Source organism: Salmo trutta, chromosome 33 (genome assembly GCF_901001165.1).
Source record: "Salmo trutta chromosome 33, fSalTru1.1, whole genome shotgun sequence".
NCBI classification, from domain to species: Eukaryota; Metazoa; Chordata; class Actinopteri; order Salmoniformes; family Salmonidae; genus Salmo; species Salmo trutta.
This window is the reverse complement of record NC_042989.1, coordinates 17,707,311-17,728,619: the sequence shown is the minus strand read 5'-3', so window position 1 is coordinate 17,728,619 and position 21,309 is coordinate 17,707,311. Positions and strand designations below refer to the sequence as shown.

General features: G+C 42.8%; 2 protein-coding genes across 9 annotated transcripts in view; one reads left to right on the top strand and one right to left on the bottom strand.

Moving 5' to 3' along the window:
• Nucleotides 1-1,721: 1,721 nt before the first annotated feature.
• LOC115172528 (homeobox protein SIX4) lies at nt 1,722-10,602 on the bottom strand. 2 transcript variants are annotated; one of them, XM_029730063.1, is made up of 4 exons: nt 9,552-10,602; nt 5,274-5,959; nt 4,423-4,512; nt 1,722-4,281 (listed from the first exon to the last, which is right to left on the bottom strand). In XM_029730063.1, exons 1-4 carry the CDS (start codon nt 10,277-10,279, stop codon nt 3,647-3,649), a joined length of 2,139 nt encoding a protein of 712 aa, XP_029585923.1. In that variant the 5' UTR covers nt 10,280-10,602; the 3' UTR covers nt 1,722-3,646. The 2 variants fall into 2 exon arrangements, with proteins under 2 accessions (XP_029585923.1, XP_029585924.1); XM_029730064.1 differs by lacking the exon at nt 4,423-4,512 and having other exon boundaries at nt 9,552-10,598.
• LOC115172531 (CDK-activating kinase assembly factor MAT1) overlaps nt 8,970-21,309 on the top strand; it is a 69,104-nt gene continuing 56,764 nt past the window's right edge. For 3 of the 7 annotated variants that reach the window (XM_029730076.1, XM_029730071.1, XM_029730072.1), the window contains exon 1: nt 11,225-11,427. The gene's annotated coding sequence lies outside the window, so the exon portion shown is untranslated. Of the gene's footprint in view, nt 8,987-10,264; nt 10,297-10,512; nt 10,601-11,224; nt 11,428-21,309 lie in introns of those variants that run through there. The other 4 variants (XM_029730075.1, XM_029730074.1, XM_029730073.1 and 1 more) reach the window with 4 other exon arrangements.

Sequence of the window (21,309 nt, the reverse complement as noted above, 5' to 3'; positions counted from 1 at the left end):
CTTATATTTGCTAACTTTAGGTTCATTTATTTACCTTTCACTTTCGGAACCCCACAAATGAATCTCCGTGGGTAAAGCATTGCTGGTGGGTCTTTTGGAGCAGCGCAGCACCCAGCGACCCCTGGCCTCTCATTAGTGGGACGTGGAGCAGCAGAGTACCGCGCTCCCCAGGTCATGTTACATATGGCTTGCAGTCTGCTGCGCCGCATTAAATGTCAGCTTTGAAACCATCCAAGAGATCAGAGGTCACCGTTTTTAATAAGGCCTCGGTTTTGGGGGGGTCCCTTCTTTTACTGCTCGCCCGCGCATGTTTTACAGTGCACGTTTTAAATTGCGGACAAAATTATACATATTACTTGTTCCACTTTTTGGTAACATTATTATGTGGTTGGATTGGTGTATTTGATGGTGAACGATAGCCTGCTGGACACACCTCATGTATAAAGTGTGTTATTTTAAAAGTGACATATCTATAAGTGACTTTCTAAACTTTTTCCCCCTAAATATGCATTACATTCATCTATTAAGGTTGCCTTGTAGGCTATACTGTAATACAAATAATGTAGAAATATTGCAAACAGATGTTCTTCAAAATAGTGTTTAGTCTTCCTTTAAAAAGACTGACTGTGCTGTTCATTTTCTTCTAATCTACAGGCACAATAAAAAGGGGAAATTTGAAGCTTTCTGGGGCCCACACCCCATGAGACCAAGAGAACATTGGCTCCCTTTTCCAATCAGACTTTGTTCAGGGCTTCAACAAAGCCGTTTCACCCTCTTCAATATTATAGTAGGCATCACCTGATACCTAACAATCAGCTAATCCAATGCCCATGGCAACGAAGTCACCCGTGCACAGGTAACCATAGACCAGTTACCTGCCTCTCCCTCTCCTTTTTCTCCCCTACTCTCCCCCTCTCTCTCCATTGAGTGAGCGGAGACAAACACCTTCTGTTTATTTGGGTCATCCGTATAGAACCCATAAAAATTATCTACGAAGAGGATAAGACCTGAAGTCCAGTCTGAAAACCCCTATAAATTCTCCATCTACCTATCCATCCATGCATCCATTCCTCCGCCCCTTCTCCCCCCTTTATCTTAACCAGCCTTACTTGGGAGCCGGCGGAGTGAATCAGAATTGGGTGGAAGATCATTAAAAATCCCCCAAAGCCATGTGAGCAGTTCAGGATTTCTCTGTACAGACACACAGTGCCTGTGAGTGACAACACTTCTGACTCATTCATCCATATGTGGATCAGCTGAGTGAGCCAGGGAGAGCTTGCTCTGGGTTATCCCAGGGAGAGGGCCCATGGACAGGACTGTGTGGAGCTATGGACCCCCCACCCCTATGAGCAGTACCTCTGGAAATCTCATTGCTGTTTATTTGAATTACGGCGGCTGAGATGAGAATAGGAGGGTTAATGAACACCAGGTTGCCAGGCATGTGCAAATGATCACTGCAGGTTTGCAGAGCGCAGTTCTAGGCTTGTTGGATCAGGGCATGCCTGTTATACCCCCATCCTCGCAGAGGTTGGCTTTTTAAGCCTTTTAAATATATAGAAGACGTATGCTTCCTGTCTGGAGAATTTAGGTCCACTGTAGACATAACATTAAACACAAACGCAACTCACATGTTTAATTAAGAAGTCATCTAGAAATTATTTAGTCATGGTAAAGGAGCCAAATGAACACTTTTTTCATGACAAAAACTAGTAACAGTTTCATATTTTTATAAATATAAACTTTTAATGCAGTATGGAGATTTAGAAAAATACATTCACATCATTTCAGATTACAAACATACAGTTCAAGCTAAAATAAAAAACAATCTGTTTTACCATATGCCTATGGCTTATTTTTGGTATATGACATCAGAGCATGTAGACAAAGTTGTTCTGTAATGTAATCTTTATGTCAGTTTGCAGTCTGTTCATAGCTCTACTCTGAGTGAAGGTTTAGGTCATGGAACCTGACAAAGGAAAATGTACTGGCAAGTCTCTATGTACATGGATCTTTGTCTTAATGTCTTACTGTTATGTGTAAATGACATCTGTTGGTCATGCGGTTGAGATGGGGTATTATGGTTTTGTGTTGTGTGTCTGTGTGGAGTTCATGTCTTCAGTTGTGAAGTGCTCCACATACATTTGTTGACGTATGAGGCCCACTTACTCCCTACCTCAACATCACAGGAGATGTCTGGCTTATGCACCTATCTGATAATACCAGAAAATGACCCAAAGTGGAATAGCTTTATCTGAAAACCATGGAAGTTTTGCATGTGTCTCGCTCTGCACCTATGCATCAATCATAGAGTGTAGAGAACTTGTTAGTCACACTCAATCGTATTTAGAAAATAACAATTCAAAGTAAAAGGCACTATTAACCAGGACATTGTAATATTCTTAACTCAGTTTGCCATGCAAAGGGACACAATACAAATCCCTCTCCATATAAAACACTTCGGACTGCATGTGGTTCTTCTCCCTCAAATACAATGCTCCCCTTCCAGTTTCTCATACAAACACACAAACAGACACACCAGTCAATCATATAAATGTGCTTGCATCTTACTGTGAAGACAAATATAACCGATGTATATTTTCACAGAGACAGTTTGGGAGACATTTCAAAATGAATGATGGGACGTACTGTTGCCAAAATGAACAAACAGCATATAGTGGTCTTACTACGTTCAAATAGATACAGACTGTACCACAACCGCTTTATAACCTCTCCCCGTCTCCAATAATGGATGAAGATGGAAATATGTTTTCACAGTATAGACTTGCTATGGTTTGATCAGTCCAGAGGGAAAGGTAGGTTCTTTGAAGCTACAATCTTCTGTTATAGTGTTTTGATGCTAGTGCAAATTAGGAGAGGTCAGTACAGACTGACATTCTACGGGGCAGAAAGGCACATTCATTTCTTCTTAAGTCCCTCGAACAGAAACCATGCCATAAATATGATGAATCATCCTCAGCCCACGTGATATGTAACAAATGATGAATGTACTATGGAGGATGGTAGACTTGAATGACTTTCTGAGAATTTGAAGAGGACTAAATTGCATAAATCAGCAACTGCTGTGCACAGTGATGGTCCTGTTATTCATGTGTGGTTTTATGTGTGGCTTTCAGTGTGGTTTTATGTGGTTTTCAGTGCAGCAGTTGTAGTGGTTTAGTGAACATTTTCACAGAGACGCTCCCCTCCCCCTACTAAAGGACCTTTTTGAGTTGACCCAGATGACGCATTTAGTTTGGAGGAACATCCTGGTCACATGACCAGGGCCATTCCAACACCTGCTTCTGTGGATCAAGTCCACTCAATGGGAAGTAGCAGGTGTTGTATATAAAAAATGCACACTTAGAATGTGGTTCATATGCATGCAAGGGACTTCTAGTTCTGACTTTTTGTGAGGCATAGAGGAATCGGGGGTTTTAAAATAATTCATTAGGATGACTTCATGGTGCCAATCCAAGGGGTTTGTATCTGAATAGAGTGCATTGTAAGGTAAAATGAACACAACATTAGCAAATAATTTAACACTTAGAAGAAATGAATGGTAAAAAAACACACAAAAAAGTAAAAATATTCACCATATCACTGCTTGGGCAGATATGAGTGCTTATGAAACGTCATAGGTTACAGGTTAAAGGTCAGCCATATCCTCGTCCATCTGCACTGTCTGTAATTTGGCCAGCTCCTTCTCCTCTCCCGGCTCCATCTCCCCACACATGACCCGCACCATCTCATTCACCCCATCGCCACTAGCGTCCACCTTACTCTCCGACACAGACATGTAGTTGTTGTTCATGCCAGGGCCCAGGAGGTGTGAGGAGGGGACAGGCTGTGGGTTGTGGCCCCTGAGGTACTCCCCAGACTGGAGGTGGTGGACGTTCGGGTCTGTTTGGGCCATCAGAGGGGTGCTGACGGTGAGGGTGGTGTAGACCTCAGGCTCTAGACTGGAGGAGCTGTCCATGGTTACGTCAGAGGAGGGGGTGGGGCCCTGGCTAGAAGGGACCTCCTCTGAGTTTAGGGGGGCTGAGGAGTAACTGAGCTGACCACTGGGGTCCAGGTGAAGGCCATGGTGGTAAGAGTACACCCCACCACCCCCGCCTCCCTCCAGGGGCTCCTTCTTGATGGAGGTCTGTCCAGCGTTGCCCATGCTGTAGAGCACCGTGCTGGGGTGCATGGGGGCCATGGCCAGCTTGTCCTGATGGTGCTGGTGGTGGTAGGAGTCCTCACTGGAAGAACTGACTGCTACATTGTTCACTTGGATTGTACCTGGGATAATCAAATGACAGGGCATTATACATCTTATACTCCTTACAAACAGTACTTTATACCCTTATCTCTGAACCACTTTAACCCACTCCTACTCGACTCGACTAACATAGTCTTCCAAATCTCTGGCTTCACTCTTACTGTACTGTTGCTGTATGTTCTTAACTTCCATCAGAAATCCATCAGAAATCTCTGCTGTGTGTCTCTCACACCTGGGTTTTGAAGCTGGCCCTGTGGGACCCAGGAGAGTTGTATTGATGTAAAAGCCTGCTATGGGCCAACAAAAAGGCTTTTTTTTCCTTTCCATTTTCCTTTTCTGTTGTCCTGGTATGAAATCTCTGCTTTTTGTCAAAGTAAGTGCTGTAATGACTCTCTCCTCGTTAGTAGGTTTTTCAGCCCTGTAATTGTCTGAAACAGATTCTCCTCCTCTCTCCCCTGAGATCAGGTGTGCAGTGATGATGACTGATGATGACTTCAGAACCTGTGTTCTATTCATCTCTATCATTTTCCAGGACCACCACATATCGCCACACAAGATAATGGAGTGTGTGTGTGTGTGTGTCTGGCATTTGCGTCGAGCCCCAACTCATTGCAGTGCAGTAACAAGTCTCTGGCCTCAGACCCAAAGTCAGGAAGACCAAATGCTAAGGCAGCTCAGACATATTGAAGGCATAACAGAGCTGATGACTACACCCATTGCTATTTCATCCCAGGACTCATTCACCTTACTGAATAAGAAGAAAGGGATTTGGTTGCAATATTTGTTATATTTGAAAGGTTAGGATCAACTACCACCATATTCTTGTAAATGCACAGATAATGTATCTTTCATTAGCAATGAAGAAGACATTCAATCCTAAAATACTCTAAACAATAATTATTTCTCACCAATAACCATTATCGGCAAAAATTCAACCGTTATCGGCAAAACTTCAAAATTAAGTTTTCAATGTAACTGACGCAGAACTGACAACCAGTTAAAGTCAACCCACCTTGTGAGAGTGCTGAGGAGGAGGAGCCAGAGGGGAGCTGCAGAGGAGGAAGACCTACATTGCTGTTGAGCAGAGATGCCCCGTTGCCGTCAGATATGCCGCTGTGCACATGGGCCTGACTGTAACCGCCCAGCTGGAGCGCCCCTGAGGACGAACTGAACGTGAGGACGGACGAGCCGGCATTTTGAGCTGCCAAGCTGTAAACCCCCTCCAGTTTCACCTCTGCCCCGTTCACACAGCCGGAGTAGGAGGCGTAGTCCACACTGGAGCTGCCCAGCCCCTTCTCCTGGCCTGCCTGCATCTGCATGTCCACACCAGAGCCCCCCATCAAGACCCCCCCAGAGAGCCGCTGGGGGTTGAAGGCCAGGGGCTGGACACCCAGGTTGAGCCCGTTGAACAGGATGTTGCTGGGGGCCTGGAGGTAAGACGAGCCACCGTTATGGAAGACAGTGGAGGGGTTACTGGTCACTAGGTTCCCATTAAAGAGAACCCCACTGCTGGATCCAGGGGGCATCTTGATGTCCCCAATCTGTTTGATTACCAACCCACTGTCCAGAGACCCTGTCTGCAGGGGGAGGGCCCCATGGGTCATCGCCCCGTCAGATGAATTGGAGAGGGGGAGTGGAGAGAGCTCTTCCTGTCCTTTACTAGACTCATCCTCTGTGCTGTGGTTGCCATCAGATTCACTGTGGGAAAAAAGCCAGAGAGAAGGGACAGTGAGATATAGAAAGAAGCTCAGGGACTGTCTACACTTTTGATAGATTTTAATGATAGAATTGTGTGAGGCAGAATAGAGGTCAGAGAAGTAAGTTGTTCTACTAGTTTGACTTACAGTATGTTGCTGTCATTTGTGATCGCAGAGGTGGAGTTTTACTATTGACAGAGTGAGTGAGACAGACAGATTTTGAAACCAAGATAATCATAGGCAGACCTGTGAGAATGATGAGAAAGTGGGTGTGCGTGTGTGTTTCTCACTCAGTGGTAGTGTGTGTGTGTGTGTGTGTGTGTGTGTGTGTGTGTGTGTGTGTGTGTGTGTGTGTGTGTGTGTGTGTGTGTTGGGATGTGAACATTGTATAAATTAATAAAATATTGCATCACTCACTACTAAGGAATAAATGTCATTGCCTGTAAACAGAAGGCTACAGAGGGTAGTGCATACGGCCCAGTACATCACTGGGGCTCCCTGCCATCCAGGACCTCTATACCAGGCGGTATCAGAGGAAGGCCCTAAAAATGGTCAAAGACTCCAGCCACCCAAGTCATAGACTGTTCTCTCTGCTACCTCATGGTAAGCAGTACCGATGCGCCAAGTCTGGAACCATTAGGACCCTGAACAGCTTCTACCCTCAAGCCATAAGACTGCTAAATATACTGAACAAAAATATAAACGCAACATGCAACAATTTCAAAGAAGTTGCTGAGTTACAGTTCATTTAAGTAAATCAGTCAATTGAACTAAATTCATTAAGCCCGAACTATGGATTTCACATGACTGGACAGGGGCATTAGGCCCACCAACTTGGGAGCCAGGCCAACCCACTGGGGAGCCAGGCCCAGCCAATCAGAATGAGTTTTTTCCCACAAAAGGGCTTTATTACACACAGAAATACTCCCCCCCTTCCCCCCCCAACGATTCCGCAGGTGAAGAAACCCGGATGTGGAGGTCCTGGTCTGGCATTGTTACACGTGGTCTGCGGTTGTGAGGCCGGTTGGACATACTGCCAAATTCTGTAAAACGATGTTGGAGGCGGCTTATGGTAGAGAAATTAACATTAAATTATCTGGCGAAAGCTCTGGTAGGCATTCCTGCAGTCAGCATGCCCATTGTACGCTCCCTCAAGACTTGAGACATCTGTGGCATTGTGTTGTGTGACAAAACTGCACATTTTAGTGGCCTTTTATTGTCCCCAGCACAAGGTGCTACTGTGTAATGACTATGCTGTTTAATCAGCTTCTTGATATGCCACACCTGTCAGGTAGATGGATTATCTTGGCAAAGGAGAAATGCTCACTAACAGGGATGTAAACAAATTTGTGCACAAACTTTGAGAGAAATAAGCTTCCTTTGTGTATAGAACATTTCTGGGATCTTTTATTTCAGCTAATAAACCATGGGACCAACACTTTACATGTTGTGTTTATATTTTTGTTCAGTGTAGTTACCCAAATAGCTACCAGGACTATCTGCATTCACCCTTTTTGCACTAACTCTTTTGACTCATCACATACACTGCTGCAACTGTTGATTATCTATCCTGTTGCCTAGTCACTTTACCCCTACCTATATGTACATGTCTACCTCAAGTACATAATACCCCCACACATCGACTCAGTACCGGTACCCTGTGTATATAGCCAAGTTACTCATTGTGTATTTATTCTTTGTGTTATTATTTTTCAAATGTTCTCTCTGCATTGTTGGGAAAGGCCGTAAGTAAGCATTTTTACTGTTAGTCTACACCTGATGTTTACAAAGCATGTGACAAATAACATTTGAATTGTTTTTGATTTGAACATGCAAAATACCTTATTATTTGCATACTAAGAAATGTGGCTGATTTGTCAATGCAACTTAATCCATACCTCAACTGTCTTAGCCAATTGAAATAGTGATACAACCTCAAGCACGAGTACATATATTTTCTAGAATCTTTGTGGGCATAACAACAGAGGTGAACAATAGAGATCTCACAAACATTGCTTGAAAGAGGTGTAGTGACTACCAAAAGTTTTACCCCGTGGAGAATAAACTTAATTATAGCCCTCCTTTATTTATACTCCTTCAGGACCTAGTAGGCTTATACGACAATACAACCAACAGTGGACCTACCATTTGGTGCAATAAATTCCAGGGTGACAAATGTCAGCGGTCGCAGCGTGATAACACAAATGGTCAAATACATTTATTTGTGATTTGGTGGTGATTGGCATATGTTTTGGTTTATTTTTTCTTTGCATAACTTCACCTTTTAAGTTTTGTAATGTCAGGAAAATATTAAGAAATCGAACAATGGCATTTCCAACTGTATTTTTCATCATGAATGAGTGACTGAAACAGCTGCATTTCCCTCGCTACAAAAAAAGACTCGCTCTCTGAAATAAAGAGCCTCATTGACTCTGGCAAACTTCTGCTTCATCGTCCTGAGGCCTGCAAGCCAGTTATTGAAGGATAGCTTATTCCTCTTCTCCATAAATTAACTTAATAACTATGGCTTATAATCACTTATTTTGTCACTCAAAGGACAATCATTTTCAGTCATTAGTAATATAATTATTGGCCTCCACATACTGGAATGAAGTGGATTGCAAACACAAAAAACGTCCTTCAACCAAACATGCCTTTGAGCTGTTTATGACGTAATCTTTCTGGAAGTGTGTGTGTGTGTGTGCGTGCGTATGTGCGTGTGTATGTGTGTGTGTGTGTGTGTGTGCTTCAATTGCTTTGGCAATGTTAACATATGTTTCCCATGCCAATAAATCCCTTGAATTGAATTGAGAGAGAGAGCGAGAGAAAGAAGTCACCTCCACCAGGTGCGCGCGAGCTTTGTTCACAAAGAAAAAGGAAAAAGGAAGATATCTGCCTGCCTGTGGGTGGGGGTTTTCAAACGAAACGCTGAAGGGAGGTTTTCTGATTACCCTCGGCTTAAAAGGAAAAGTAAACAGCTAAAGTGATTTATGTGGTGAGGTATTCAGTTGGTTTTGAACACACACAGGTGAGGTATTCAGTTGGTTTTGAACACACACGCACGCGCGCACGCACACACACACACACACACACACACACTGTCAGGAGACTATATAATTGTTTCATACGTATAGGCTAAATCTATAAAACAACTTATTTATAACAGCATTATAACACCATTTAGACTATAAAAGTTATATTCGGAATATAGCAGGCTAATGTTGGACTGGTATCCATGTTCTTAGCGCCTGAACACGCAAAAGTAACCCGATCTGGATGGCAACAGCCTCATATTTCAAAACATTACCGGCGTGTTTGCTACTTGGCACACTTTTTTGTTTCGGAATTACTCTATCCAATGTTAATTATTTACGCTGTCAACTCACACACCAAGCTCTATGGGCGATTACCATGCAATAGCCAGAGGCAGTCATGTGTGTGTATGATACAAGGCAAGCCAGCTCGACCTTGCCAGTAATAATCTCAAAAAGTATTCCTGGTAATGAATGTACAATTTAAATGTCCCATTACGCACACTGTGCCATTTGCGTAAAATCAAGCAATCAACGGATACTTTATTTGTTCTTTCTCACCTTTTTGATTGTGCTTCGGACGGGTTTCTGTCCCTCTGTCTCCTGTTTTTGAACCAGTTGCTGACCTGCGTCAAAGACAGTCCCGTGATTTTAGCGAGGTTTCTTTTCTCGGCTGGAGAGGGGTATCTATTCTGCTTGTAGAGATCCTTCAGCGCGTTGCGGGACCTCTCTTTGAAGCAGTATACTGTCTCTTCCCCGTCCCAGATAGTCCGGGGGAGTGGGTACTTTCTCCGCAGGCGATATTTATCCACGGCGCCCAGGGGTCTCCCACGCGCTTTCTCTGCCTCGGTGTACCGTGCCTTGTACCAGAGGTCTTGCAGCGAGGAGTGGTTGGACGGACTGAAGCTGTGGTTCTCCAAAATACTGTAGAGCTCCTGGTACCGAGCCTGATGAAAAGCGACAAGAGCTTGAGCTTTCAGGATGCTTTCGTTGCCGCGTAGCAGGTCACTCTGTGGCAAGGACCATAAAAACCTGGCCAGCCGGTCCACATTGCCTCCCTGCTGCAGAGCCTCGCAGACGCACGCCACTTGCTCCGGGGAGAATGCCAGCGAGGAAGCCGCGCTCACCAGAAGTTCACTGTGGACCGCATCAGTGTTCGAAGTTGTGCGCTCCATAGACAGCTCCGCGGTACCGAGCGCCAGAAGCTTGATACACTCTCGCCTGTCCGTCTTCACATTTTCCTTCTGAATGTCATTTGAAATTGTGACTTCTCCTGAAGAAGAAGACATTTTTCAAGCCTTTCCTGGTAAGTCACTCCTCCCTGGTTCCGGCAAGCCTTCAGCCGATCAGGTTACCCCCTCGCCATGCGAATGCGATCGAATATCTGGCAGCAGCTGTAAGTGGATAGCGCTCCCCTTTCGTTCCAACGTGACTTTTACTCTGCGGGAACTGTAGCAAGAGGGCATTGGGGTCTGTCTGCAGGAGAGCCACCCGATTGGCTACGAAGGGCTCCGCCAGGGAGGAGCGACCTCGACCCCAGAGACGAATGTTTGGTTTGCAGCTGTCACTCAAACATGACGTACAGTTTTTCAGAGGCTTACCTGTACAAGGTGAATGTGTTGGGGATTTTGATATGGGAGCGGAAAACACTCTCCATATTGTCTGCATCATGGCATATTATTTTTTGATTGTACCAACTGAGCTGTGCGATAATGGACTGCCCCTTTTAGCTAAATTAAATCATTGGTGATATGCGAACAGCAGCCTACTCTTTATAGCCTACATTATACATTCAACTCCAACATCGATTCATATAAAAAAGCAAACTAATGAATGTTCCTTATGCGTTAGCTCAGTTAATGGAAATGAACTGATAGGATATTTGATTATCATAATGCAACAATAATATATAGCTGATGCAAATACCTGTTATTATTAGGCTCTGATTATTAGACTATTATTATTAACCATGTTTTTTGCTGATTACTATAGTGAGTTTCTCATGTTTTCAAATAGGTTATCTAACAGGCTATCAGATGAAAATGCATAATTTCAGTTAAAAAAAATGAAATAAGCCTAAGCATTGTGGAGCTCTGAAAATGTCGTGTGTGTGTTTATTCTTGTTTTCATAATCTTAAATGTGAAAATAACAAGATTTATCACTATTGCGCATTTGTCCACTAAGTGCGGTGCGCTATGAGGGACCATTAACTAGGAACCGATCTTACCACCGACGTTCTCATCGGGACTATTTAGATGTGACATATTTTACCACTTGTGTGAACTGTTAAGAGATATTGATAACTTGCTAGTTCATTGTTGACATCTATTTTCTGTGCTTTGTAGAGATGGACAACCAAGGGTGTCCGAGATGCAAGACAGCAAAGTACAGGAATCAGTCCCTGAAACGAATGGTGAATGTTTGTGGCCACACGCTGTGAGTATCAATTCATGATAACTAGCTAACGCAAACCTTCCCACCTATTAGCTGCATGTTTTCAATCTGTTAGATATATATCATGTTTATTATTTAGCCAGACAACTACAATAAGAAATATAAAATAAACTGTAACGTTAGTTAGTACGTCTGTAACGTTAGTCAAGCTGAACGTGAGGAGCTGTTACCTTTTGGTGCGTGATGTCAACATTCATGTTTGCTTGTTTTAATATGTTCTTTCTATCGGCAACGTAAAAACGTATCTTTGTCTCAGCGTGTTTTGTTTACAAGCTGGACAGTTTGCACACGTTTATTTTTTAATAAACAGCGCTGGCTTGTTGTTTGTGATACGGAAACTGCCCGTATATAAATTCTGGTTGACGTAGTCGCTCAGTATCTTTGGAAGTAACATAAAAAAATTATTGCAATAAAGCTGTTCCCAAAATCCCCCCTGTTTTGTAAACCCAGACATCCACCCAGTCTCCGTGATGGAGAGGAGACCGGTTGATTTTATGGGTGTTGTTATACAGTGACAGTGAAGCGTGCTGAAAATGCTGGTGTCTGCTGGAGCATATGTTCGACCCTGCATGTTTATTGACCGTACCATCAGGAAGTGGCTGTGCTTCGTCATCAGGTCAGCCCACTCATAACTCAGAGCTTCTGTTCTGTCTGGACGCAGGGTCACACTGGGAGAACATTTAAATAACTTTGCAATAAAGCAATTTAGAGGATCGCCCTTCCCTAGCTCCGGTCACCTTGCTGGTGCTCTTCAGAGCTGTTTACCAGATCATCAGGGTGCTGCTAGGAAACTGCAACCACACACGTTGGGATGTTGTCTTTGACTGTCCCGACTGCTGGTTATTTGACAACTTTTTGATTTCAAGGTTTGGTATGATATTGTTGATGTGCAAATGTTGTGCAGTCTCGGAACCCAGAACCAAATCCCATCTGTCACTAGAGATAAGCCTAGTCTTGACAAAAGTGATCTTTTTTTTCATAGTCAACATAGTGTCTATAGGCTTATTTGAATGGAATTCTAGAAACAAAAATATCCTGTCTGTCTGTCTGTCTGTCTGTCTGTCTGTCTGTCTGTCTGTCTGTCTGTCTGTCTGTCTGTCTGTCTGTTTGTTGATCTGCATTGGGGAGAGAGTGTTGCTGACAGCTGACAACGCTGTGAAGCCATCCAGTCTAGGCCGTCCCATGCGCTATATGGAACCACTCCACCCCGCATCTAAATTTAAACCTCACAGTGGCACATTTACTGTCGCCGTGGCCTTCTGTTATTTATTACCTATGCACGATGACGCAGGACCTGTGTCCTTTGGCGACGACACAGCACACAGCACAGATGCCGGTGGGCCAGGCATATTAGGATGGGTAGGTACAGATCCAGCAAGGACTGATAGGGACACCTCTGCAGGTGGAGGCTAGGTTCTTGTGTGTCTGTTGGTCACTACCCCTTTAGAAGTCAGTGATGTAGATTACTCTTTCCCATGCTGGAATGATGTACTTTGTAATTTATGACATTCATCTTCCCATTAGTTAAAGAGTCAATCAAATGTCTCAGTGTTTTCTGGCTGTGGCTCCTTACGTTTTAGGTGTTACTGGCAGGAATGGGGCGTCACAGTAGGTTAGCGGTGTTCAATGGCCAGGTGATTATTACACAAAGGGATCTCCTGCCTGGGCCCACGCACCACAGCTGCTTATGTGGGAGTCCGGGGCATGGAGTCCGAGGCATGGAGTCCGGGGCATGGAGTCCGGGGCATGAAGTCCGGGGCATGGAGTCCGGGGCATGGAGTCCGGGGCATGGAGTCCGGGGCATGGAGTCCGGGGCATGGAGAGGTCTTTATGGGAGAAACAGGTGAACCAGCCCCTATGTGGCTGCATTGTTCTTACCTTCAATAGTGTGGAGGAGGGAGGGAGGCAATGTCACTGGCTGTTGGGGTTGCGGAGGGGGAGGGGGTTGTCTTTGCTGTGCCAGGCCCCTGTTTACCTCCTTTCTGACCTGCTGACAGCTGCAGATGGGAGAGATATGAGCTCTGAGCAGGACAGGTGAGGGGGAGGACTGGGGGTGCAGGGCTCGCTCACTGCTACAGTGAGAACAGTTCTGGGAGAGAGGAAGAGACTGAGGGAAAGATAGCGTATGCTAGAGAAATCGTGTGGATGATGCTGGACATATTACCGTATAGTCTCTCAAGCCCTTATGCCCAACAGCAGGAGAAAGGCACAATTTGAAAGATGATGCTGCAGTGGATAGCAGGCGTTTTATGGGCTCTTGACCAATTCTGTCATACCGTGTATTAGTGATGTATGGGTTGACTCATAACCCGCAGTCCCCGTGCTTATAACTGCTAAATATTGTGTGGATGAAGGGCGGGTGGGTGGGTGGCAGTCGGGTTGAATAAAGAGAAAACAATGCCAGGACAGCGGAGTCAATCACCACCTTCCGGAGACACCTGAAACCCCACCTCTTTAAGGAATACCTGGGATAGGATAAAGTAATCCTTCTAACCCCCCCCCCCTTTAAAGGATTTAGATGCACTATTGTAAAGTGTTTGTTCTACCGGATATTATAGGTGAATGCACCAATTTGTAAGTCGCTCTGGATAAGAGCGTCTGCTAAATGACTTAAATGTAATGTAAATGTAATACATTCATAAATCCATGATGTATCATTTTTGTGCAATTTACGCTGAGTGAACTGCAATGCTGCATTTTACATTTTTTTTAATGCTCAACAGTTTCCCATGTGTATCAAGAATGTTCCACCACCATAAGGACATCCAGACAACTTGACACAACTGTGGGAAGCATTGTAGTCAACATGGGCCAGCATCCCTATGGAATGCTTTTGACACCTAGAGTCCATGCCCCAACGAAGTGAGGCTGTTCTGAGGGCAAAAGGGGGTGCAACTCAATATTAGGAAGGTGTTCCTAATGTTTTGTACACTGTGCATATCATTGAGGTTTTTCTTTCATTATTTTAGGCTATGTGACATTAGAGCATAAGTTTAAGCTTCAAGGCCTAACTGTACGCGTGCCAAATAGCCTACACACCAATTGCCAAGTGCTTTTGCGAACGGGCAGAAAAAGTTAACAGTGATCCACTGAGGCAAAAAGGACAATGTCAGAGTTGAATTCAATAAGAGAAAAGTTGCGAAGTGGAGAGATGAAAATAAAGAGAAGGGAGGGCCAGAAAAGTAATGTTTAGGAAAGATTTGTTAAAGTTGTAAAAGAGGATGATGGTATTGTCGGCTATGTTATGTGTGATTGTGAGAAGCTATACAAATTACACAGTCACAAGATGGGAACTTCAAATAGGCCTATGGCACGTCAAGGGAACTGTAGCCTGCTGTTCAGATCGGTTAAATGGAAACTGAAATCTGGACACTGACTAAAAGTCTATAACCTCTCACATAGTCTTTTATATTATCTCCTGCAGAATTAAGCATTTCTTGCAGTAAAATTATACACCAAATGTACATTTTGACTCGGGAACATCAGAGAATATGAAGGCTATATTTATCAGCATCATAAAAGATGATAGTATTTCAACCACATAAAATATAGATCCAAGCCGAACTGAAATCTTATCAGAAACATGTTGGGTCGTTTTCACAGCTTTCTATTTCCTTACAACTAGCACAGAAAATCGTTCCCAATTTGTTGTTGTTGTTGACTTATTGCATTTTCTTCTCAGTCCCTAAATGTCTTTGATCTGCAAAAGAAGCAGAGATGATGGAGAACTTGACCGGTGTCAAATAGATTGAAGCATTCATTCTACCGATTCATGGTATTGTTCTGGTGAAGAAGGGTTTATATAGTCTTCTAGGTCAACATATAATGACAGAAGATAAGCTGCTTGTATCTAATTGTAGACAAGTTCACTAACAAAATGTCTGAAATTATAAGCAGAAACATGTCTAAATGAGGCAAAAAAAATCCTGCATCCCCTGTCAATGTTGCGCATTGTGTATTCTATTATTTTTCTATTTGTCTCTCTGCATTATTGGGAACGGCTCGTAAGTCAGCATTTCACTGTTAGTTTACACCTGTTGTTTACGAGGCATGTGACAATAAAAATGTATTTGACAATCAGAGGGTCCTATACAAATGGCTTGTCTGAGAGGAGCTAGCCTGAAGATGGCAAGTTCACTTTGAAAGTCTCCTCCCTCCAATCTTCTCTTAGTTTCACCTCTTTGCTCTAGAATTACAGAGGATTTCCCCTGTGGAAGGGTCCGTTATGTGGTCCATTTATGGGCCAGGGGGCAAGCTACGCCCCACTCCTGGACCTACCTGATGAATGGGCTCTTTGTGGGTCTGTGGAAACAAGCAGCAAACCCCCCTTTTACCTCCATATGGCCAGGTCTATACATCTCCTGTAGCCTGAGGCCACAGTGATCATCTGCCCCTACTGGGCTGCACTTGAACAGGGGGCTCTCTCATGGTCCTGGGGCCCAACCAAGTACAGGATCATTTTTGTTTTATTTATGTTTTTTTGTGTGATAAATCCAGCAAATGTTGAACACTAGGCCAATTTGCTCATGTTTTGTGAGCTCTTTTCTATACTAGAGGGTAGTGATGAACCGATATGACATTTTTGGCTGATACCGATATCCAATATTTTCCTTGCCAAAAAAAAACGATACCGATAACTGATACAAAATAAATTGCGGCTTTTTAAGCATTCTAGTTCAGTTAAATAGTTAAAACACACACATGGACGCAGCGGTCTAAGGCACTGCATCGAACACTACAGTCCCTGGTTCGAATCCAGGCTGTATCACATCTGCCCATAGGGCGGCGCACAATTGTCCCAGCGTCGTCCGGGTTTGGCTGGTGTAGGCCGTCATTGTAAATAAGAATTTGTTCTTAACTTCTCTAGGGTAGGGGGCAGTATTTTGACATCCGGATGAAAGGCGCCCCCAAATTAACTGCCTGCTACTCAGGCTCAGAAGGTAGGATATGCATATTAGATTTGGATAGAAAACACTCTCTGAAGTTTCTAAAACTGTTTGAATGATGTCTGTGAGTATAACAGAACTCATATGGCAGGCAAAACCCTGAGAAAAATCCAACCAGGAAGTTGAAAATCTGAGGCTTGTAGTTTTTTCAATTGATTCCCTATTCAAACTACAGTGACTTAGGGTTCATTTTGCACTTCCTAAGGCTTCCACTAGATGTCAACAGTCTTTAGAACGTTGTTTCATGCTTCTACTGTGAATTTGAAGCGAACAAGAGGGCCTGGAGTCAGATGAGTGAGGAAATGACATGAGCTCAGAGGCGCGCACTCACGTGAGTGTGAGCTGTGTTTCTTTTCTGAAGACATTGGAATTGTCCGGTTGGAATATTACTGAAGATTTATGTTAAAAACATCCTACAGATTGATGCTATACATCGTTTGACATATTTCTACGAACGTAAATATAACTTTTTTTGACTTTGTCGTGACATTTACGCGCGCTTCCTGCATTTGGAGTAGTGGACTGAACACGCGAACAAAAAGGAGGTATTTGGACATCAAAGGTAAGTGAATAGTTATAATATTATTTCTGAGTTTTATTGACTCCACAAAATGGCGGGTTTGGTTTCGTGTCTGAACGCTGTACTCAGATTATTGCAAAGTGTGCTTTCGCTGTAAAGTTTTTTTGAAATATGACACAGCGGTTGCATTAAGGAGAAGTGTATCTATAATTCTTTGAATTACAGTTTAATATTTTATCAACGTTTATGATGAGTATTTCTGTAAATCAATGTGCTCATTCACCGGAAGTTTTGGGAGGCAAAACATTTCTGAACATTACACGCCAATGTAAAATGGGGTTTTTGGATATAAATATGAACTTTATCGAGCAAAACATACATGTATTGTGTAACATGAAGTCCTATGAGTGCCATCTGATGAAGATCATCAAAGGTTAGTGATTCATTTTAGCTGTATTTCTGTTTTTTTTTGTGACGCCTCTCCTTGCTTGGAAAATGGCTGTGTGGTTTTTCTTGTCAAGGTGATGTCCTAACATAATCTAATGCTATGCTTTCGCCGTAAATCCTTTTTGAAATCGGACAGTGTGGTTGGATTAAGGAGAAGTGTATCTTTTTAAAATGGGATATAATAGTTTTAGGTTTGAGAAATTTGAATTATGAGATTTTTGTTGTTTTGAATTTGGCGCCCTGTTATTTCACTGGCTGGTGAATAGTGTGTCCCGCAGGTGGGACGGTCACGTCCCACATACCCCAGAGGATTAACTGACTTGCCTAGTTAAATAAAGGTTACACACCACACTGACCAAAAAGTTATTTTGTTGGCATTTACGTATGTCCCCATTACCAGTAAAACATAATCAAAACCTATTTCTTTCACTTACTTGCTGTGCTGTTTCGTTGTTCAGTCGTTTCATTCTCAACCAAGATTTCTATGGAACGCCGTTTGGGTCTTTGCGTGTCAAAAAATATATTATTTAACACTATTTGACGTGTCAAATAACACTATTTGAGCAATCAGGACCTGAATATGACTGCTCGTCACATAATAATTGAATGCGTTCATACATTTTTTACGTAGTTATTACACTATCACTCGTAATTCATATGTCACAACTATTCATCGATACGTATGCTATGATGCTGGTAAAGTTGTCTCGCGCACCTACAAAGCTAGCTAGCTCATGTATGCAAACAATGTTCTTCCCCAAAACATAGCAAAACGACATCTGTTTCAGTAGCTATAGTTAGTTAGCTAACTATATAGCTAGGTGTCATCATCTAAAATAACCCTAATTTATAAGACTGTTCTTAAGACTGTGACTAATGGTGGTCGGACCCATCTATGTGAAGCTAGCCACAATAAGGATTAGCCACAACAGTGGACTTTGCGTTTAGCCTTCAAAATAAAAGTTTGGCATAATTCTACTATTTGTATTCATTTGCATCACTGTCAATGACATACTTTTATTTTGAAGGTAAACTGCAAATTCCACTATTGTGCCTAATCCTTATTGTGGCTAGCATCACAACACATAACCCGGTCCAGCCAGATGAAGCTAGCTGGCTGCTTATAACGTTAGCTTTAGGCAACAGGGTTAAGTAGGTGGCTAGCTATTTGTTTTCATGAACTGAAGTTCAATTTCAATAGGTGAACAACAAGTGGGAACCTAGCTAATACTTACTCGCAAGCATTCCTAAATCATTGCTTAGAATAATGAAAATGACTGCAGTTTTTACTGGTCATTGTTTTCAAGCTGGTTGTATTGGTGCTAACTAGGTACCAAGCTAAAGCTAGCTACCCCAGAAGTTGAGGTCGAACAAATGATGCTTTATTACCAACGCGGTATTGTAAACGCGTCGTTCGTGGCCGGTGTTGGCTGACTTTTTTTGTACAGCTTTGACAGTGCTACTGTATCTTTTTTGACACGCAAAGACCCAAACGGCATAGTATGTATGTCGTGAAGCTAATAGCTGTGACGCTATTACTGTGTAACTCCGGGTAGGGCAACATCTGAAAATAGCGCACTTGGTAGTGTTAAGCATGACTTGTTGACTGCTCGACCAGTCGGCAAAAGCCAACATCACCCACGACAGAGAACGGTTGATTGTCAAGGAAAATTAATTCCATTACCTTGGCTTTAATGGATTTCGCCTTTTGAGTTGTCTTGCTGAAATTTTGACTCTTTCAAATGACTGCATGACTTGTTGACTGCTCGATCCACACAGCAGACATTGTGGGCTACTTTAGGAATGCGTTTAGCGCAAAATTTTACGTGGCGTCATTACGTCATGTACTTTCGTTATATAGGGATCCACGTCAGATTTAAAATTGGTTTTGCACATTGGGAGTAGACATTGGCCGATTCTGATATGTTCACCGATTTTTATATTTTTTATCATGTGTATCCCTACTAGAGGGTGTGTTGGTGTTAATGATCTTTTGGCAGGTTTGCTTTGTTTTCTGCATATCTGATATGTAAACCGGTAAAGCCCAGTAGCTCTGCTGTTTCTCTCATAACTGCTTTTTCATTTAGAATCCTTCTGATGAGGTGAAAAAGATTTACTGCGTCTAGGCCTAAAACACTCAAGTTCTGAAGAGGGTTTGAAAGAAATGAGACTTTGGAAACAGAATAAAAAAAAATAATTGTAGGCCCAAGACGATTTTTCCCCTCGAATTTCATCACATTGAAAAAAACAAACATTTTGGCTATGTTTTGGGGTTAAAACGGTTGTAGTCACTCCAGATGTGGCCATTTGGAAGCCAGATGTTGGTGCTTGCTTCTGAAGGTGGCCAGCTAAGAGCAGGAAGCCTACAGAAGGTGAATTCCAGTGGAATAAAGCTCCACAGAGACTTAATTAAAAGAGTGGACTGTGCAAACGTTTATCCAGTCCCCCGCCCCCGCCTGCCGCGCACCCCTCCTGCCGCCTACTTAGGGAAGATTTAAGACCTTCTCCATTGTCTTTAGGGTCCACTCTTCACTTGAGTGTGATTGATGGGTAAACTCCTACCTGCTTAAAGGTGTGATTGATGAGTAAAAGTTGCTCGGCCCGAAGGTGGCTCTTGTGGTTGCTATGGCCGTGTTGTGATGGATTTTTAAATTATTATTATTTTTTTTAAACCTTTATTTAACTCAGTTAAGAACAAATTCTTATTTTCAATGACGGCCTAGGAACAGTGGGTTAACTGCCTTGTTCAGGGGCAGAATGACAGATTTCTACCTTGTTAGCTCGGGGATTCGATCTTGCAACCTTTCGGTTACTAGTCCAACGCTCTAACCACTAGGCTACTTGCCGCCCCGCTTGTGGAAGGACCCTCTGCATTGGAATGTTTTCCTATTGGTGGACATTGACATTTGATTATGGAATGTGTGTGTCATGCAACAATTTCCTAGAACAGCTCTGTGTTGGCTAATGAGGGAAGGGAACCCCTCTATGCAGTAATACTTATTATACCAGACCAATACAGGAACACTGAGACATGATATGTCTAATGTAGTCCTGTAGTCCTGTTCTTTATCGATGCAGTTTATAATGAAATATTTATCTCTAAACTACCATAACTGTTTTGTCTTTTTTGGGATCTCATTAATATTAGACCAGTTGTTAGAGCACTTTCTTCGTCATAACAAATTATTACGATCCTGAATGTTGAAAGAAGCCTGAGCCTTTCAGGGAACTTCAGCATCAGTGGAATTTGAAATGGTTTAGTGATGAGAAGCTGTGGGTGCATTGCTGAACTGGATTTTGTATTGTGTGGCATGCTGATTGTTTGAAATTACAATAGAAAAAATACATTTCCAGTGCAGACAAATAATCTCTGGCAGGGGTGTCAGATTAATTTCCTGTCTGTCTGCAACATTGCATTCATGATTCCTACCGTCTGAACTATTACATTAAGGTAATATAAGATGGCCATTATCACCTGCTGTGGGGCTGATAACTCACATACATATTATATAAAATGGAAGTATACCACCAGGCCATTGCTAAGGAAAAGTGCATTAGACATGCACATAGGACCTGCATGCTCCAAAGAATAAGGCTTCTTCTGTAAAGCTTTGTATATACAGTTGAAGTCGGAAGTTTACATACACTTAGGTTGGAGTCATTAAAACTCGTTTTTCAACCACTCCACAAATTTCTTATTAACAAACTATAGTTTTGGGAAGTCGGTTAGGACATCTACTTTGTGCATGACACAGACAAATTACAATCTGTTTACAGACAGATTATTTCAATTATAACTCACTGTATCACAATTCCAGTGGGTCAGAAGTTTACATACACTAAGTTGACTGTGCCTTTTAAACAGCTTGGAAAATTCCAGAAAATGATGTCATGGCTTTAGAAGCTTCTGATAGGCTAAATTACATCATTTGAGTCAATCGGAGGTTTATC

What these genes read in the sequence shown, in the direction of transcription:
- LOC115172528 (XM_029730063.1), bottom strand. Translation starts at nt 10,279, where the DNA reads ATGTCTTCTTCTTCAGGAGAAGTCACAATTTCAAATGACATTCAGAAG. An exon ending in TCCGAAGCACAATCAAAAAG is followed by an intron (nt 5,960 to 9,551) that starts GTGAGAAAGAAC and finishes TTTTTCCCACAG; the next exon opens with TGAATCTGATGGCAACCACA. An exon ending in GAACATACAGCAACAGTACA is followed by an intron (nt 4,282 to 4,422) that starts GTAAGAGTGAAG and finishes TGATTATCCCAG; the next exon opens with GTACAATCCAAGTGAACAAT.